Below are 16956 nucleotides of genomic sequence, written 5' to 3'. Positions count from 1 at the left end.
AATTAATATTTATTAATTTATTGAGCCAGTGTACTGAGAATGTTTTGTGGTTGTATAATACAGGATACAAGATGCCTTGTTAGTGCAGTAGGTAGTACATCAGTCTCATAATATGGGATACAAAGACACTTATGAACTCAATTACTCCCCTTGGGAAACTAAAACAAAGAAATGAACAAACACGGGGGCAACTGGGGAGCTCAGTTGGTTATGCATCTGACTTTTGATTTCGGCTGAGGTCATGATCTCAGGGTCATGAGACTGAGCGCCAGGTTGGGCTACATGTTGGGTGTGAAGCCTGCTTACTAATCTCTCTCCCTCTGCCCCTCCCCCTGTTCTTGAGCATCCACACTCTCCGTTCCTAAAAAAAAAAAAAAAAAAGGAAATGAGCAAACATGAACACATTTTCTTCTATTTCAAGGTTGACTGTATACAGTTAAACAAGAGAGGAACCCAAAAAGTACTACAGGAATTTAGAAGAGAACAGTCTGAGGAACACCTGGCTGCCTCAGTTGGTAGACCATGTGGCTTTGGATCTCACGGTTATGAGCAGGAGTCATGTGCGGCCTGTAGAGATTGCTTAAAAATAAAATCTTTTAAAAAAGAAAAAAAAAAGAGAAGAGTTGAGAAGGCAGGAAAAATTTATGGGAGACCTAACAACTGAGTAAAATGACAAGTGGAGAGAGCTCCACCCAAATCAACTGATCCCACATATCTGGAAAGTGAGGCATGAATACTGACATTGTAAAGAAGTACAGAAAGCCAATATCGTGGTTAAAAAAAAATGTGTCTAGAATGAAGGTAGGAACACATGTGGTTTTATATTCCTGAGAGCTTGAAACCGCTAAACTAAATCAGAACTTTCTTAAGTAGATAATGTGTAGCTACTACAGCTTTTTCACCAAAGTGTAACTATTTTGTGGTTTGGAGGCATTCACTGGTTCAGGAAGTGATGGCGCTGTAAAGAGGACACAGACCATGGTATGTTGGAAGGGAGGCAGGCTGAATAACCTTGGATAGGCAGAGCATCTAGTCAGGTACATTAAACAACATCAGAAGTAATGCTGGGCTTAGTGACAGCAATTCCTGAGGAGGTTGGATCTGAGGCATAGTGTGCTTTAGGGAAGTATTCCATTGCCCAAGATCCATGGAAAATTTCTTTGGTCTTCACTTTGTAGCTCAGCTCGATACCAGAGATTTTCCAGTGAGCATGGACTGGGGAAGGGGAACCAGTGTTTGGCTGTGGCTGTGAAACATGTTTAGTGACTCCCTCGGACCTCAGAGTGTTTGGGATGCCTAGAAATCCAAGAAAGAAGGAAAGGTTAGAAAACTTTGGGGAGCCCAGGGCTTCTGCAGCAAGAGTTCTCAGACATTTTGGAAATTGGCAAGCACATAAAAGGAGCAAAAAGCAGAGGCCACTTAACAGGAGTTATAGGGGATTAAGAAAGAGTCCTCAGAGAAGGCGATACCTGCATTCTGAGAAGCCAATTAAAAGACAAATGGAGGTGTGTGGGAATGATGTGTGCTTGTGTGTGTATGTGTGTATGGGAATCATGGAGAAGTAAAACAACGAGGACAATTCAGTAAGAAAAGTAATGCAATGACTAGAGAACATGGCAGATTCAGAAAACCTGCAGTGATAATTTAGAAAGAAGGAAAAACCATAGGTGCTAACTGTTACAGAAGGCAGAGAGAGTGGGGAGCAAGTAGTGGGAGATGGATAGTTAAACATGACAGAGAAGCCAAGGAGCTGCGAACTTTGACTAATTCTAACCTTCAGTCCATGAGAATCTCCGTTTTCTCATTACTGAAATGAAGACCTCAGAGTTCATGGTGAGGATTCAGTGGGAGAATGAATTCATGGGAGGCATTTAATGTAGGCACTGGCATGTAGAATTACTCAACACAGGTTAGTTCCTATGAGCTTTATTATTCTTATTAAACTTTTACCTGATGCAACATCTTTAACGTTTGAGGATTATTTTCTATTAATAAGACATTTTTTGTAGGTTTTATAGATCTCCAGAACTCCCCCAAATTTTTATTTCAAAAGTTGTAAGTTTAAAAAACAAACATATAATTCATTTCAGCACATAAAGAAGATTTAAAAAGCTGAAATTCAACATGAACAGTTCAAAATCTAATAAGGTGCTGGCCTTCCAGAGCCACACTCAGTATAAAACTTACTAAATTTGGGAGCCCGGGTGGCTCAGTCGGTTGGGCTGCTGCCTTCAGCTCTCGGGTCATGATCCCGGGGTCCTGGGATGGGGCCCTGCATGGGGCTCCCTGCTCAGTGGGGAGCCTGCTTCTCCCTCTGCCTGCTGCTCCCCTGCTTGTGCTCACTCTCTCCTGACAAATAAATTAATAAAATCTTGAAAAAACTAAAAAATAAAAACTTACTAGGTTTTCTCTTTCTGCTTCTCATTCTTTTTCTACTCAGGCATTTACATCTAATTTTTTTTTTAATAGTATGCATGACTCTTGCTACTTTTCCCGCTCCTACTTCCATAGGTATGTGTTTTTCTTACTTATTCCGCTGTTTTCTCTTCGTGTTTACTTTTCTGTTTCTAATGCAAGTTTTGCCTTGGTGACTCCTAATCCCCAACTTCCTCTTACTTCTTTTACTTCCTTCAGCAGGGAATAGTAAAAAGCCAAAAAAATAGTATTAATTTTATTTTACACTCCTTATTCATGACTACACATGCTATGAGGAGCACGTGTTACCCACTGACACATAAAAAAGGCAAGAACTTAAATGGCACACCACCCAACTGTCTTTTGCTTTGCTCTCCAACCAGCCTTATTTGTTTCTTGTTCAGAACTTTTCAGTGAATCCTGATTTGTTGAAAAGCAGATGATTTATGTTATTCCTTTTTCCTGAAAAAGGAATGTATCTATACATTCCATATTTTGAGCTCAAAGTTAGCTACCACTTAAACAATGGGGAAAAAAAGCAAAGGAAATTGCTGGCAGTGCTAAGACTTTGAAAAGTAAGAGCTTTGTACCTTTTTATGTAATTACTTCCTGTATTATGCAAATCAATTGTATTTTTACTTAGTTGGATTAAACTAGGGCTTCTGGGGATAAATTGGGTCAAAGAAATGGAAATAAAATTACAGTATCAGTCATGTTCCTATTTCTCAGGAGGTTTATACAGTTTTTTTTTTTTTTATGTTTCATTTCAATCACATGTACTTCTCCAATGAGACAAAAATCTTTTTATATATACTATTACCCTCTGATAGCTTCACATTTCAAATACTCTGAAACCAGCAAAGGAAACTATAAAAATCTGTTGGCCCTGTGACCAGGCCTTCTCAGAGTTTACCTGTAATTGTGCTTTTGCATTTAAAGAGAGCTACAGTTCTTAGGTTTCCTCTAGATGGAGACCTAACAGTAGGGACCACAAATCCCGTCCATAAAACTTCATCCATAATACTTGCAGTCAGTCCCATTCCTATTCGGAGGGCTGTGGTCTATAATTCTAAAAAATTTTTTATAGTTAAAAACGAAGAAATTTTAGTGTCACCTTGTATGTAGCCGAGAATCTCTTCCATAAAACCGCTGATAGTTCAATAATGCGATGAACTGGCACCTTAAGAAGCAAAATTCCTGCTATCGGGGGAAATGTTAATGCACCAGGAGATCTTTTTGGTGGGTTCTAAGTGTTACAAGACGAGTAACAATAAAAATAGTAACAACAAACAGCTGGTAATTCTTGAGCACTTAACTGTATGGCAGACATGGTGCTAACTGTTGGGAAACTGTTTACTCATCCCGTTATCAGAGATGAGGACATTCTCTGGCTTCTCCTAGGTCATGCGGTTGAGGGTGGGAAAGCTGGGTTCCAGCCCAAGCACCAGAAAACAGGGCCTCTGATCGTGACCATCCTAGTCTACGCTTTCCCACTGAGCCCTCATCAGCCTGCTTTAATCCTCAGTTAGTCTACATTCTCCCTTGTGGCCAACCAGAACACGCTCCTACCTTTCCCCGTCCCCTGATGTAACGACAAGAATACCAATGGAGCAGCTCCCAGATGCTACTGTCCTCCAGCTTATCACACAGCGACCAAGGCAAGGATGGATGTCTCTGCTGCCGTGGTGTTAACTCTCTGAAATGGTTTGAAAAAACCTACCAGATACCTGAACGTTCTCCTTTCTTCGGACCATCTTCTCCCACCTCCTTCAACCATGTATGCTAGGACGCAGTTTCCAGTTCTTTCGACTCCTGTGGTCTCTCTCTTCTACACATATTTCCGCTTGCAAATATGTCTTTTTAAAAACGTGACCATCAGGGACGCCTGGGTGGCTCAGTGGGTTAAGTCGCTGCCTTCGGCTCAGGTCATGATTCCAAGGTCCTCGGATCGAGTCCCGCATCGGGCTCTCTGCTCAGCAGGGAGCCGGCTTCCCTTCCTCTCCCTCTGCCTGCCTCTCTGCCTACTTGTGATTTCTCTCTGTCAAATAAATAAATAAAATCTTAAAAAAAAAAAAAGTGACCATCAGACATAAACACCGTCCTCCACACGCTTCCGACAGGTCCGTTAAAGCAAGACCAGAGGCCCAGAATGGAGTCACTGATGCTCACTAGGCCCCGCGGCTCCGAACCACGCCTGAAGCGCCGCTTCTGCTCCCCCGAAACGGATCTCCAGTCCGGCAACCAGGACTCCGCCGAGGGGCCCTCGCTAGGTCGTCGGCCTGACCTCGGCCGCGCCTGAAAGGCAAGTGACCTGCCGTGACCAACCTGCAAGTCGTCGGGTCACGTGACGGCTGTGTTCCCGCTCCCTTCGGGCGGCAGGTGTGTTTCCTGCCGTCCAGCCCTTTCCGCCTGCCAGACCGGAAGTTACCCGGCTCGAAGCGGGTTTTGTCCGCATGAACTCCGGAGTCTGTACCGTGCCTCGGGTTTCTCTCTTCCCGTCCCGGAGACAGAAGAGGGACCCCACGGAGCGCGGAGCGACCAGCAGCAGCCCAGGCGCAGGCACCCGAGCAGCCCCTCGCGCCCGCGGCTCCTCGCGCTTCTCGCCACGTCCCGAGGTCGGGCACGTTCCCATCGGATCCCCGCTCTTCGGCTTTTACGGCAAAGCTCTCAGGCTTTACTGGACCCTTTCTTTCTCCCAACTGGACCCAGCAGCTGGCCGCGGTCGGACTGGGCTTGACTGAAAACCGGAAGGGGTCCCCCATCAGACGCGTCCGACTTCAAAGCCGGATGACGTTCGGGCTCACACACGGTCCGGCTTAGAAAGCCGGATTGGGTCCTCCAGCAGACTGGATCTGACTTCAAAGCCGGGCGACCTTCGGGGTCACACCACTGGGTCCACGTCAGACTGGGTGCGACTTAAAAACCCGATGACGTTCAGGGGTTATACAGGTTCTGGCTTAGAAACCGGACTGGGTCCCCCGTCAGACGGGTCCGACTTCAAAGCCAGATGACATTTGGTGTCACACTGGTTCCGGCTTGGAGAACCGGACTGGGTGCCCCGGCAGACTGGGTCCGATTTCAAAGCCGGACGACGTTCGGGCTCACACAGGTTCCGGCTTAGAAACCGGACTGGGTCCCCTGTCAGACCCGTCGGACTTAGAAGCGGAACTGGGTCCAGGGAAGCACTGGGTCTGACGTGGGAACCAGAACGAGTTCAGGGTTGGACTGGGTCCGCTTTCAAGACTGACTGGTTCCAGGCCCTGAGCGGTTTCCCTGTGAGGCCTCAGGCGGGACGTTCTGCTTGAAGCTGAGGGAGGGGGAACCTCACCAGAGAGAATGTTGAGTTACGGCGGCCGCAGGGGAACTTTCGCGGCAGGTAAGCTTATCCATTTATGAGGCGCCCTACAGAAAAGGGCCTCTCGCCCAGGTACTCAGTCGTGAGGCTGGGGGGAAACGACTTTTCCTCGGCGGACTGTCTGGCGACCAGGCCGAGAACGCGGGGCCTCGGGCTCACCCCGCAGGCCGGATCCTGGGAAAACTGGCCGAAGCCGGCAAGGGTAAGAATGCTCACCCAAGGACGCTCTTCGGTCTGCCGGCGGCGCCTGGTCCATAGGGGAGGGAAAATGCCCTTCGTCCCTTCCTTTTCAAACCCAGACCGGCGGGCAAAAACAAAACAAACAACCCCCCCCCCCACCACCCAATAGAAAAAACAACATTAGATCCTCCAGTTGCGACTCATGAATTTGCTTTTAGTTACCTTAGTTGTCGATCCTTTCCCTGCTTATTTGTCGGGTTTGTGGCTGTGATGAAGTTCTAGAACGTAGGGGAGGTTGGGTGGGTTGAGGTCCGGAGCCAATGACCAAGAAAGAATTTTTGAGACATCTTTGGTGCAAAATGGTGGTTTATTAAAGCATGGGGACAGGACAGAAAGAGCTGCTGCTCTGCTCTCCTGAGGAGTGGCTGATGATATACACAAGAGTTGGATAGGTGAGGACAAAGGGGGTGTTCCGGAGGGCTATCGGGGTAAAGAAGACTGTCGGGGTATTGAAGGCCTGGTTACTATCAAGCCAAGGCCCTCGTTCCCTCTAATGAGGCGCTAACATGACGACAATTGGGAGTCTCCTGGTGGAATGTCACATACGTGCTATCAAGCGTCCTTGTTAGTGAGATTTAGGTGTAGAAGAAATTTAACTTTATTTACATTTCCTTCTACCTCAGCCTCCTTCAGTTTTGTTTATGGAGGGGAGGGCGACATCAGGGCTTGAGGAACTGAGTTGTTTGTCTCTGGAAATTGACCTATTGATAAGATAGCTGCTTTGTTGTAAGTCACTGGGACATTTGTAAACTGAGGGGGACTCCTGTCTTGCAGGATTGTGGTCTCTGCAAGTTAACTATTTCTTTTTCTTTTAGGGCAGCCAGGGGTGCCTGAGGAATGTCACACATAGTACCGAGGGGAGCGGGTGGAGAGGGGGTGCAAGGTGCCAGCTTTTGCTTTCTCCTCAGCCAGCCTTCTGCTCCCTCATCAGCTGGAGAGCTTGGCTTGGCATCTGTCAGGTCGGCAGCTCCAAAACTATGGCCAGGCTGCTTCTATTTACCTTTTCACAGGTCAGAGAGAGGGGGAACACAAGAGAGGGCACTGGGTTTATCATGTATTGTTTCTCCTATGACCTTCCAGCTTCTTCTCTCCAGACCTGTAAAGTGGTCCAGAGCAGACACGATGATTTCTAGCATTCAGTGACTTACGTTCTGTTTACTGTGGCTAAATTATTTCGTATGAAGGGTGCCCTTCAAGTGTCCTCTAACATCCCCAGACGAGACACAGGAAGCCATCTTGCATCCAGACCTTCCCTTAACGTGGGATCTGGCGAGCTGTTAGGCTCCAGTTTGGCTGAGTCACTCAGGAGACCACAGCATCCTCTAGTGGTCAGAGTTAAGCTTCCAGCCGCGCGTACTCTAAACAGGACGAGAAATTATCCTAACCTCAGGTGTCAGGCAACTGTGTTGGGACGGGTTTTGATGCACCTGATACAGCTCAGGGTTTTTTTTGCCCCCTTCAAGCCTCCATTCTCACCTAGTTCTCCGTAAGGACTCAAGGATTCAAGCTGCTTTTCCCTCTCTTTTTTAGTGATTACAGACACTTTTTCTACTGAGGTACTTCTTATTTCTACCTTATTTGCTGTCCCTAAGCACATGGGTTTTTTAATATGAGGAAGTTACCTAACGTTTCTACAGAAGAAATAGGCAAAGAATAATCCACCTGAGGTAATTGTGGTTTAGACGAAGCATTAGATTTTTGGGTCCACCCTGGAACAAAAACCTCACTCTGCTAACTTGTTTGCCCGTGCTGTTAGTGAGGTTACTGAACTTTTCTAAGTTGACTCACAAGATAAGGATAACCTTACAGGGTTATGGTGGCTCTCATACGGAGCCAAGTCAACTACACAGACCTCATACAACAGATGCTCCATTAAATCCCAAGGAAACCCTAAAGAATTTATTTCAGTCAGCGAAAGCTAGCAGATAACATGTTTCTGGACTGAGAGTTTTCCAAGTATTGTTCTGATGCTAGTTTAATTCTCCATGGGATTATTGCCCTCATGACCAGCTGGGTCCTGTCCTGTCAGTCAATAACTGTAATCACATTTTCTGAGATAGTCGTCCGTATGTGAAGAAGGGAATGGGGAAGGAAAAAGCATCATGACGGAAACCTTGTCCAAGATTTCAGAATTGCTGTATTTTTTAAAATCCGGTCTGAGTTTGTCTCAGTCACCTGACCCCAGTGTAATCAAATATACCTTTGAGGGTAAAGCATTCAGGAACAACAGGAAGTATTTAGATGCGTTTTATTCAGCAGTCAGGCCTGCTAGGCATTGTGGTAACCACAGGTGATTTTAGAACCTTGGTTTTCAGCAAGGTCCAGATTTTTTAATGAAGACAGGGGTCTGACGCTTCCTGTAAAAGAGGTTAAACAGCGGATGAAAAAAGTGACTATGGGAAGAAAACAATGAAAAAACATCAGCTTTATTTAAAATAGAAAGGTTTCAGATTTTTATTCCCATTTCTCTGCCTTTCATTCATTTATTCATTCACTTTTTCATTAATTCATCAAATATTCACAGACACTATTTCTTACATTCAATAAGGATACAAAAGAAAATAAAAATGTCTGCCTTTACACGTTTACAGATCTACTATGGGATTACAGTAAACCTCTGAAGTCAATCTCTAATTCATCGTTGCTTCTTTTTCTTCTAATATCTTTGTTCTACCCACAAGGTTTCTATCTTACTGGTGCCTGGGCTACTACAGGATGTTCTAATCAACTGATCTTTTGCTTTAAAACTCTGGGGGTTAATACCTGTGGGATCTCACAGAAGGAAATCATGTCTATATCCTAACTGATAACTGCCAGGTCTGAGCATCCTCCCTTCCAGATAAAAACTTCTCTGCTCCCCAGGACACCACCTTTCCCAAACCAGTTTTCTTTTGTGTTAGCTAAATATTCCTAAATCCTGTAATTGTGCCTCCTGAGATTGTTTACAGAGCTCACTCTCACTCTCCTTTAATTTTTTAAGCCATCCCTTCCTTGAATATACTGGTTTATAGAAATTCTTCAATTTCTCTGTTTCTTGAGGACATCTGACTTCCATATATCTATGCATGTATTGATCTGGACCTTGATGATTTTCTTTTTTTAATATATATATTTGACAGAGAGAGACACAGCAAAGAGGGAACACAAGCAGGGGGGCTGGGAGAGGGAGAAGCAGGCTTCCCGCTGGGCAAGGAGCCTGATGCAGGACTCAATTCCAGGACCCTGGGATCATGACCTGAGCTGAAGGCAGCTGCTTAACGACTGAGCCACCCAGGCATCCCGATGATTCTTCATTTTAAGAGTCTTTAATGTTTTGTTATTCCATAGGTATTGTCCATACATAATACTTATGTCTGAGTTGTTTAGCATACATAGCACAAACATCTAAACACAGTACACAGGTTGACTTACCTTCTATAGCTGTGTTGTCCATCCCTATTTAACTGTTTAAATTCACATCAGTGAAAGTTACATAATATTAAAAATTAAGTTTCTTAATTGTACTAGACACATTTTAAGCACTGGTGGCAAGGCTAGTGGCTTACATACTAGACAACAGAGTGATAGAACGTTTCCATCTTTGCAGAAAGTTCTACTAGAGAGTGCTGGTCTATAGAATGGAATTTTCCAGTACAGATTCCCGGAGAAGACACAAAGAGAAAAAAGTCCTTACTGACTATATCTGACAAGCACATAATGCTCAAGGAGATGCAAGCCTTTGTCCACCTATCTCAAAAAAACCCCAACATCTAGGGTCAGAGCCTGGCTCTAGTTAACTTGACAATGGATTTTGGGAGGCTCCTAATGGACAGTAGAGAGAAAGGTGGTATGGTGCATCGTAAGTATTTTACACTAGGAAAAGCCATACTTTCTCTCTAGACCTGTTTTCTTTCTTTCTTTTTTTTTTAATCAATTAATTTGAGAGAGAGTGGAAGAAGGGGCAGTTGGGGAGGATCTTCAAGCAGATGCCCCTGCTGAGTGTGGAGCCCAACTTGGGTTCTGTCCCAAGACCCATGAGTTCCTGACCTGAGCCAAAACCGAGTTGGACATTCAACTCACTGAGCCACCCAAGCGCCCCTAGACTTGTTTTCTTATCTGAGAAATACAGGAAGAAAAGTTACGTTTTCTGGCATTCAAATGTTCTTCCCATATTAAATATTTTTGAAAAAATAAAATGAGTAAGCAGGACAGTGGGTTTTAAAGGCTAAGGAGTGGGGTGCTCATATTTTCCTAATATTTCATTTTAAGAATTGGGCCTTTTGTTCTTGGAACTTGGAAGTTTTCTAAACCTCAAGGCTGTTTTACTGTTTCTCCTCCCCTTGGATGGAAATACAATGTTTGACCTTTATGTCATCAGCCTAGGTCATGAGAAAATTAACAAGTGTTTTCCAGTTCCTTTTACAAATCTTTATTGTAGCAATAAATTCACCATAAAGTAGAACACCTAACATTTGGGTCTTAAAACTTGAGGATATTAAATCTCTCTTCCTGGGGCCCTATTTCAACAATCCTTGCTAACACTCAGGATTTTCTGATGTAATTTAAAGTAGACCCAGAAGAGAGGTCATGTTATCGGGAATTTATACTATGGAATAATGGAAATGTGTGCAGTCATTTGAGTCTAAATCAAAGTCTTTAATGCTAAATCAGTTCTTAGAATAACTTAAGAGTTTTCTAGGCTACTTGTGGAATCTCTTTTATTTGTTTTGATCATTCTACACCTTTCTTTAACCTGGGATGTCTTTGCGGTGCTACCAAAATTCTGAGCCCTCTTTAAATGACATCCTTTTCATGAATCCTTTCTTGACCCTTTCAGTACTAAGGAATCTGTCTCTCCTTCACTCTGGTAGTACTTTCCTCACACCTCATTTGATGGCACTTGTCCCAAGTTACCAGAAGCTGCCTTATTTGAACTTATGACCTATTTTCTTTTACTCAAAAGCACAAGGAAAGCAGAGGAAACCAGCATGATGCTGGGCACAAGTTAGGTTTTCAGGAGCAGAGGAAAATAGAAAATTTGTGGCAGATCTGCTTCTCTGAGGGCATGAATTTGATTCCCAGCATCTACCTGTGATCACTTCAGAAAATGAGATTCATTGAGGCTGGTTCTCATCTCCATAAATGAAAATGTTACAAAAGTATGTTTTTGGTCACCTGATCTATATAATTCATATTTGCATTTTTGAGGGCTTTGGTATACAGTCATTACCATCACCAAGAATGATTTTTTCAAGATTTTATTTTTAAGTAGTACCTACATCCCACGTGGGGCTCAGACTCACAACTGCAAGATCAGTCAAGAGTCACATGGTCTAGGGGCACTTGGGTGGCCCAGTGGGTTAAGCCTCTGCCTTCGGCTCAGGTCATGATCTCAGGGTCCTGGGATATGGCCCCGCATCAGGCTCTCTGCTCAGTGGGGAGCCTGCTTCCCTCCCTCCCCCAATCTCTGCCTGCCTCTCTGCCTACTTGTGATCTCTCTCTCTGTCTGTCAAATAAATAAATAAAATATTTTTTTAAAAAAAGTCACATGGTCTAGCAACTGAGCCAGCCAGATGGCCCTGTGATTTTTTTTTCTTAAAGATTTTATTTCTTTGACACAGAGAGAGAGAGATCACAAGTAGGCAGAGAGGTAGGCAGGGGGGGGGGGTGAGCAGGCTCCCCTCTGAGCAGAGAGCCCCATGCGGGGCTTGACCCCAGGACCCTGAGATCATGACCTGAGCCAAAGGCAGGGGCTTAACCCACTGGGCCACCCAGGCGCCCAGCTCTGTGATTTTTTAAAGGTATTTTGGGTGTCTTAGCTTTTTAAAAATCTAGACTATCTACTGATTTGCTATTAAAGCATGGGATTTTGTTATACAAGTGATTTTTGAAAAAATTCATTCAGAGAACCATTCAAACACTTTATTCCACTCTCTTTTCCTTAACACATTTATCTTACACTATGTTATTAATACCTTTCGCCCTTTTGTTCATATTTTTATTGGAGTGTCTCTCTCTCCCTTACATCCTAAACAAAGCCTCCAAACTTTTCAAAATCCTAGCAGGCATAATTAGTTTTTTTTAATATTGTGCTCTCTGAGTACTTTGCTCTTATTTCCACTGACTACGTTGCAATTAGCATTGAGTGTAACCAAATCGAGACTTGAAAGTATCTCACAAATACTTGGTCTGGTACCTGACTTTAAAGCACAGTTGAAACAGCAAGGATTTGGACCCATGTCTGTCTGTCACTGCAAGTTACTTGAGCTCAGTCTCAATTTCTTCATGTTTATAACGAGCTTAGTATTCTCTGCCTCAGAGATTTGTGAATATTCAATGCCTTGCCCCATGCCTGATACAGTAAGTGTTGCTTTCTGTCGTAACACACACACATAAACATCTCTGTAGATAATCATACCAGATATGTAATGAGAAGAAGAGATTGAGAATTATTTTTGGAAAGATGAGATGTTTTGTTTCTCTCATGGTAAGATTAATGTTATTTGTAAATTGACTGGAACTTAGAGGGATAAGATACATGAAAATTTGAAGACAACTAGCTTAAACTATGTTTTAAGACATTTGAGTTTGTACTCACTTATTTTGAACACATAACACACATTCATTAGAATACGTTTCTCCATCAGTCCCACAGACAGGATCATAGATCTTGGTACATGCATTTGTTTCAGTGTTACATTTAGCCTAAAAATTGAATTAAACAGAATTATTTTCCATCATTTAACTTTCTTTGAGTTTATAGTGAAATCTCTGAAATGGTTTTCACTTCCTTGGAGTGGTCAGCTTAAAAATGGAAGTATGGTTGTGGGTATGACAGTAGTGATACTGAGTGTTTGAAAGGAAGAAGCCAAGGTTTGGAATCAGAATGCCTGATTGCATGTAATGCCTCTGCTATTTACAGATTGTGAGACGCTGGCAAATCTCCTTGTGTCTCCAACCCTCGGTCACTTCATCAGGACAATGGGGAGGATATTATCACTTCCACACCTGTCTCCTGGTGGCATCATGAGGTTTAAATAAGGTGAGTGACATCATGTTCAAGTTTGCGATGATGGCAGATCAATGATGGTTCCTCTCAGGTCAGCCACACTGTGGGCATGTCTTCCTTGCACACTGTGGTCCATTCACACTGCCCTTCTCTTAGTCATGTGACAATACCATGTGCTTTCTGCCCTGGGAGCCCTTGCACAGGCTGTTTCCTGGACATCAGTAAGAACTTGTAGTTACGGAATGGCTGTTATAGGTCAGGCACTTTCCTAAGTGCGTTTATGTATTACTTTATTTAAATCTTAAAATTATCCTCTGAATTTTTTATTATACTCTTCTTCCAGTGAAGACAGTGAAGCACAAAGAGATTAAGTCACCCAAGGCTACACAGCTGGTGATTCCAGATCCAGATTTCAGACCCACTTTGTCTAGGTCCTGAGCTTTGGCTCATACCCACTTCAGCCTGCTACTCCTATCTATTGGTTATATTTTGCTGACAGTCACTTACCCTTCATGGCTCAGAATATATCTCACTTAGGGGCACATTCTGTGATCTAACCAGGCTTGGTTCCAGATGGTACCAGAATTTCTTAAAACCCTTATCATTAGTGTAATAATTTATTCACTCATCCTTTTGGTTTGCCATCTATCTCCTCACTAGATATAAATGAAAAGGGACATTTCCTCCTCTGATCTTCAAATTTACTGCAGTTAATAAATTTATAAACACAAAACCAAAAAAAAAAAAAAGAAAAATTAGGTATAGAATGTTTTTCTAGAGGAAGAACATAGTTTATTATTTTCTTTTGCTCATTAAAAATTAGAGCTCAACTTGGGGGTTGGGAGAGTTTTATGCCAACATGGTCAAACTGGCTGAAAGGAGGAAGGGCTCCTTGGAGGGAAGTTAAGAAGAGTGCCACCCCAAATCCTTCCCCTACCATATAGCCTCAGAACGTTCAGAATGCCTCCACAGCAAACATTATATGACGATATAGAAATTGCCTGGGTTTTGGTGCGTTTGTCCTTCAGCATAAGCCCTGTGGGGGCACTGCTGTTACTCTCCATACTTTGCAGGTTAAGCCTCACTAGTACCCCACATCCATCCTGACTTCAGGTGAAACTGAAATGTCACAGCTTGACTGTGCGTTGAGTGGAGCAAACAGCTCTAGCCTGACAGACAAATAAAAAAGTACAGAATATTCCTTACCTCTCTTCCCTCCAAGCCAGCTCTGGTGTTGCCTAGAAAACATGAATGAGACACAGGGGGTCAGGTACTAAGTGGGAGAAGCCAGATCTGCTCTTACTTAGAATCATCCACTTCCATTGAATACTATGACTTCTCTGCTGGCTTCTTCTGCTCCTCTCACCCACCATGTTCTTACTCTTCCGCTTTTTCTTCTTCTTCTTCTTCTTCTTCTTCTTCTTCTTCTTCTTCTTTTTTTAAGGTTTATTTATTTGAGAGAGAGAGCATGAGCAGGGGAATGGACATAAGGAGAGGGAGAGAATCCTTGAGTAGACATCCTGCTGAACACGGAGCCTGACACAGGGCAAGACCAGGAACTGAGCCTAATTCAAGGGTCAGACGCTCAACTGACTGAACCACCCAGGCACCCTACCCCATCTCTTCTTGTTTCTGCCTTCTCTCAAGGACATCTCACTGGTGTCCAATAACTCCCTGCCTGCTGAAGTCTCAAGAAAATGAAGCAGAAGTTTGATTAGGATCAAAGTATCTCAATTGGCCATTTCATGAAAGTTCATCATTTCTTTGAAAATAGAAGTCATTTACTTACTGCTTGAGATGTGTCAGGCACAGAGCAAATACCTTCTGAATGTTCACTCCCTTCTCGCAACTGGTAACTAAACCTTTGGTCTTATAATTAGTGATGTAAGAAGTGTCAGTATCTTTAACTCAGTGTATAGATGAAGATGTGGAGAGTTTATATGAAAATTTATGAAACAGTTACCACCAGCACCAACCAGATCTCCTGACACAAAACTTACTTGCAATTACATGTAAGTTGTCTTTAGTAAGTAATGTTAAAAATAGAGCTCCTTTGACATCTCACCTTCAGTCCCCAAAGAGCTCTTTCCCTCTGTTAGATTACACTGATTATTAGTCCAATTCACATTTCTTGAATTTACAGATAGATGCTTAAAATTGCATTCTCTAGAAAATTACAAGTCTACTGACACTATATAGGGGTGGTGATTTTGGATGAGCTCATTGAAGAGAAGAGGAACTAACTTGATAGCATTTAAAGGAAGAAACGTTGGTGAGATTTGATTATGATACCGACAATTTCTGAGGTGATCTAGATAAAGTGGTAGCTCTTCCTAAGTCAGTTTTATGAGAAGCAACAAGGCACCTCTGGTCTTGAAGAAGTCCCCTAGAATAGGTCCCTGACATTATTTCATTTCATTGGGACCAAAAGATCTGTCCAAGACTAGACTCTAAGTCTAGAATGTAATGAGATCAGTAATGCAACACGTCAGAAGGGTTTTACTCAAATCAGAAAATATGCAAAGGCACCTACCAGATAAACTCAACAGGGCCAAAGCACTAAGAAGAAAGATGCTTGTTACCTTCATGGTGAAAGTTCGGTGTTCAGAGCTCAGTCGAAAACTGCATTGAACTTACCACTTCTCTTCAGAACCCTGGGATGGGAAGGGTTATATAGTTAGGCTGGCCTCCCAGACGCCACCTCCTGCCCCGTCACAGGTCTTTGGTTATTGATTGACTCTGTAGCATAGCCTGGCCCCAAGTTCCAGGAATGTCACTTTCGTAAAAAAGGTAAAAGAAACAGCACAGGCCTGCAATGTGCCAGGCCAAGATTCTGTCAGAAAAGTTCTGGTGGTTGGTTAGTTGGTTCTCCCCTTAACTTCCTCTATGACTGTGGGGAGCCCCAGTAGTCTCATCCATAAGGTAAACTCAAAGGTCGCCTGTGCTCTTTAGCTCTGGATATATAAACAGGTGTGGATATCCAAAAATTGCTTTCTATTATTTCTTCTTTTCATTCAGCTTTTCCCTGTTTTCTTTTTTAAAGATTTTATTTATTTACTTGTCAGAGAAAGAGATCAAGAGAGCACGCATAAGCAGGGAGAAGAGCAGGCAGAGGGAGAAGCAGGCTCCCCACTGAGCAAGGAGCCTGATGTGGGACTTGATCCTAGGACCTTGGGATCATGACCTGAGCCAAAGGCAGACGCTTAACCAACTGAGCCACCCAGGCATCCCTAGCTTTTCCCTCTTTTATTCTTCTCTTTTCTTATGTTCTGTCACTCATTCACAAATCCCAGTGTTGCTGACTGAGAGACAGGGTAGAGTTGGAGAGGGCTTAGGTCCCTAAGGTGTGTATGTGTGTTCTGGGGCTAGATCTGCTTGCCAGACACTTACTAGATCTGTGTTCTTGGACAGGTGGTTCATTCGCGCTGTGCCTCACTTTATTCATCTGAGATCTGAAAAAATAATAGCATTTAACTCAAAGTGTTTATCTTTCATTCAAGCACAAATATTGTTTCTACCTGTGTAGAACCAATATTTGGGAGATGGTTCTCCCTTCTCTCTTGTGTTTCTGCCTATCTTGTGAGGAGAAGCACTGACTGCCTGTGACTCAGTTGCTCTTTTCAAGAGTTTGTATAACAAATGGACTTGGAAGGTGGAATAGTGTTTCTCTCTGGAGCAAAGAGATAAAGATAGTATCTCTCACTAGTGCAAAGATAAGGTGGGCATGGATTAGGGATTTTTAAGAAGCATGGCATCCTTCTTGTGGAGCACAGTACACTTTTTCTGTAGGTGCCACTTGGTCTTCCTCTTGTCACCCTGTAGAAATTGGGGCTTGGGAAACCAGATGACATTGGCATTTTGGCTCTTGTAATTGAATAATTAAGTCCCTTGTCTCTGTCTCAGCAGCTTGTGTCTTTTGCCAGCATCCCTCTAACTGTGGTAGGCTAACTTGTTAGCT

The 16956-nt window shown here is 43.3% G+C and overlaps 1 protein-coding gene across 1 annotated transcript; it reads right to left on the bottom strand.

The window, feature by feature from the left end:
• Window positions 1-8244: 8244 nt before the first annotated feature.
• On the bottom strand, window positions 8245-15652 carry SPINK1 (serine peptidase inhibitor Kazal type 1). The gene is made up of 4 exons (XM_004744668.3): window positions 15532-15652; window positions 14205-14236; window positions 12588-12694; window positions 8245-8367 (listed from the first exon to the last, which is right to left on the bottom strand). The coding sequence occupies exons 1-4, from the start codon at window positions 15584-15586 to the stop codon at window positions 8322-8324; spliced, it is 240 nt and encodes a 79-aa protein (XP_004744725.1). The 5' UTR covers window positions 15587-15652; the 3' UTR covers window positions 8245-8321.
• Between the last annotated feature and the right edge of the window lie 1304 nt (window positions 15653-16956).

Source organism: Mustela putorius, unplaced genomic scaffold (assembly GCF_011764305.1).
Source record: "Mustela putorius furo isolate JIRA1106 unplaced genomic scaffold, ASM1176430v1.1 tig00000145_pilon_pilon_pilon, whole genome shotgun sequence".
Taxonomy (NCBI): Eukaryota; Metazoa; Chordata; class Mammalia; order Carnivora; family Mustelidae; genus Mustela; species Mustela putorius.
This window is presented reverse-complemented; position numbering and strand designations above follow the sequence as displayed.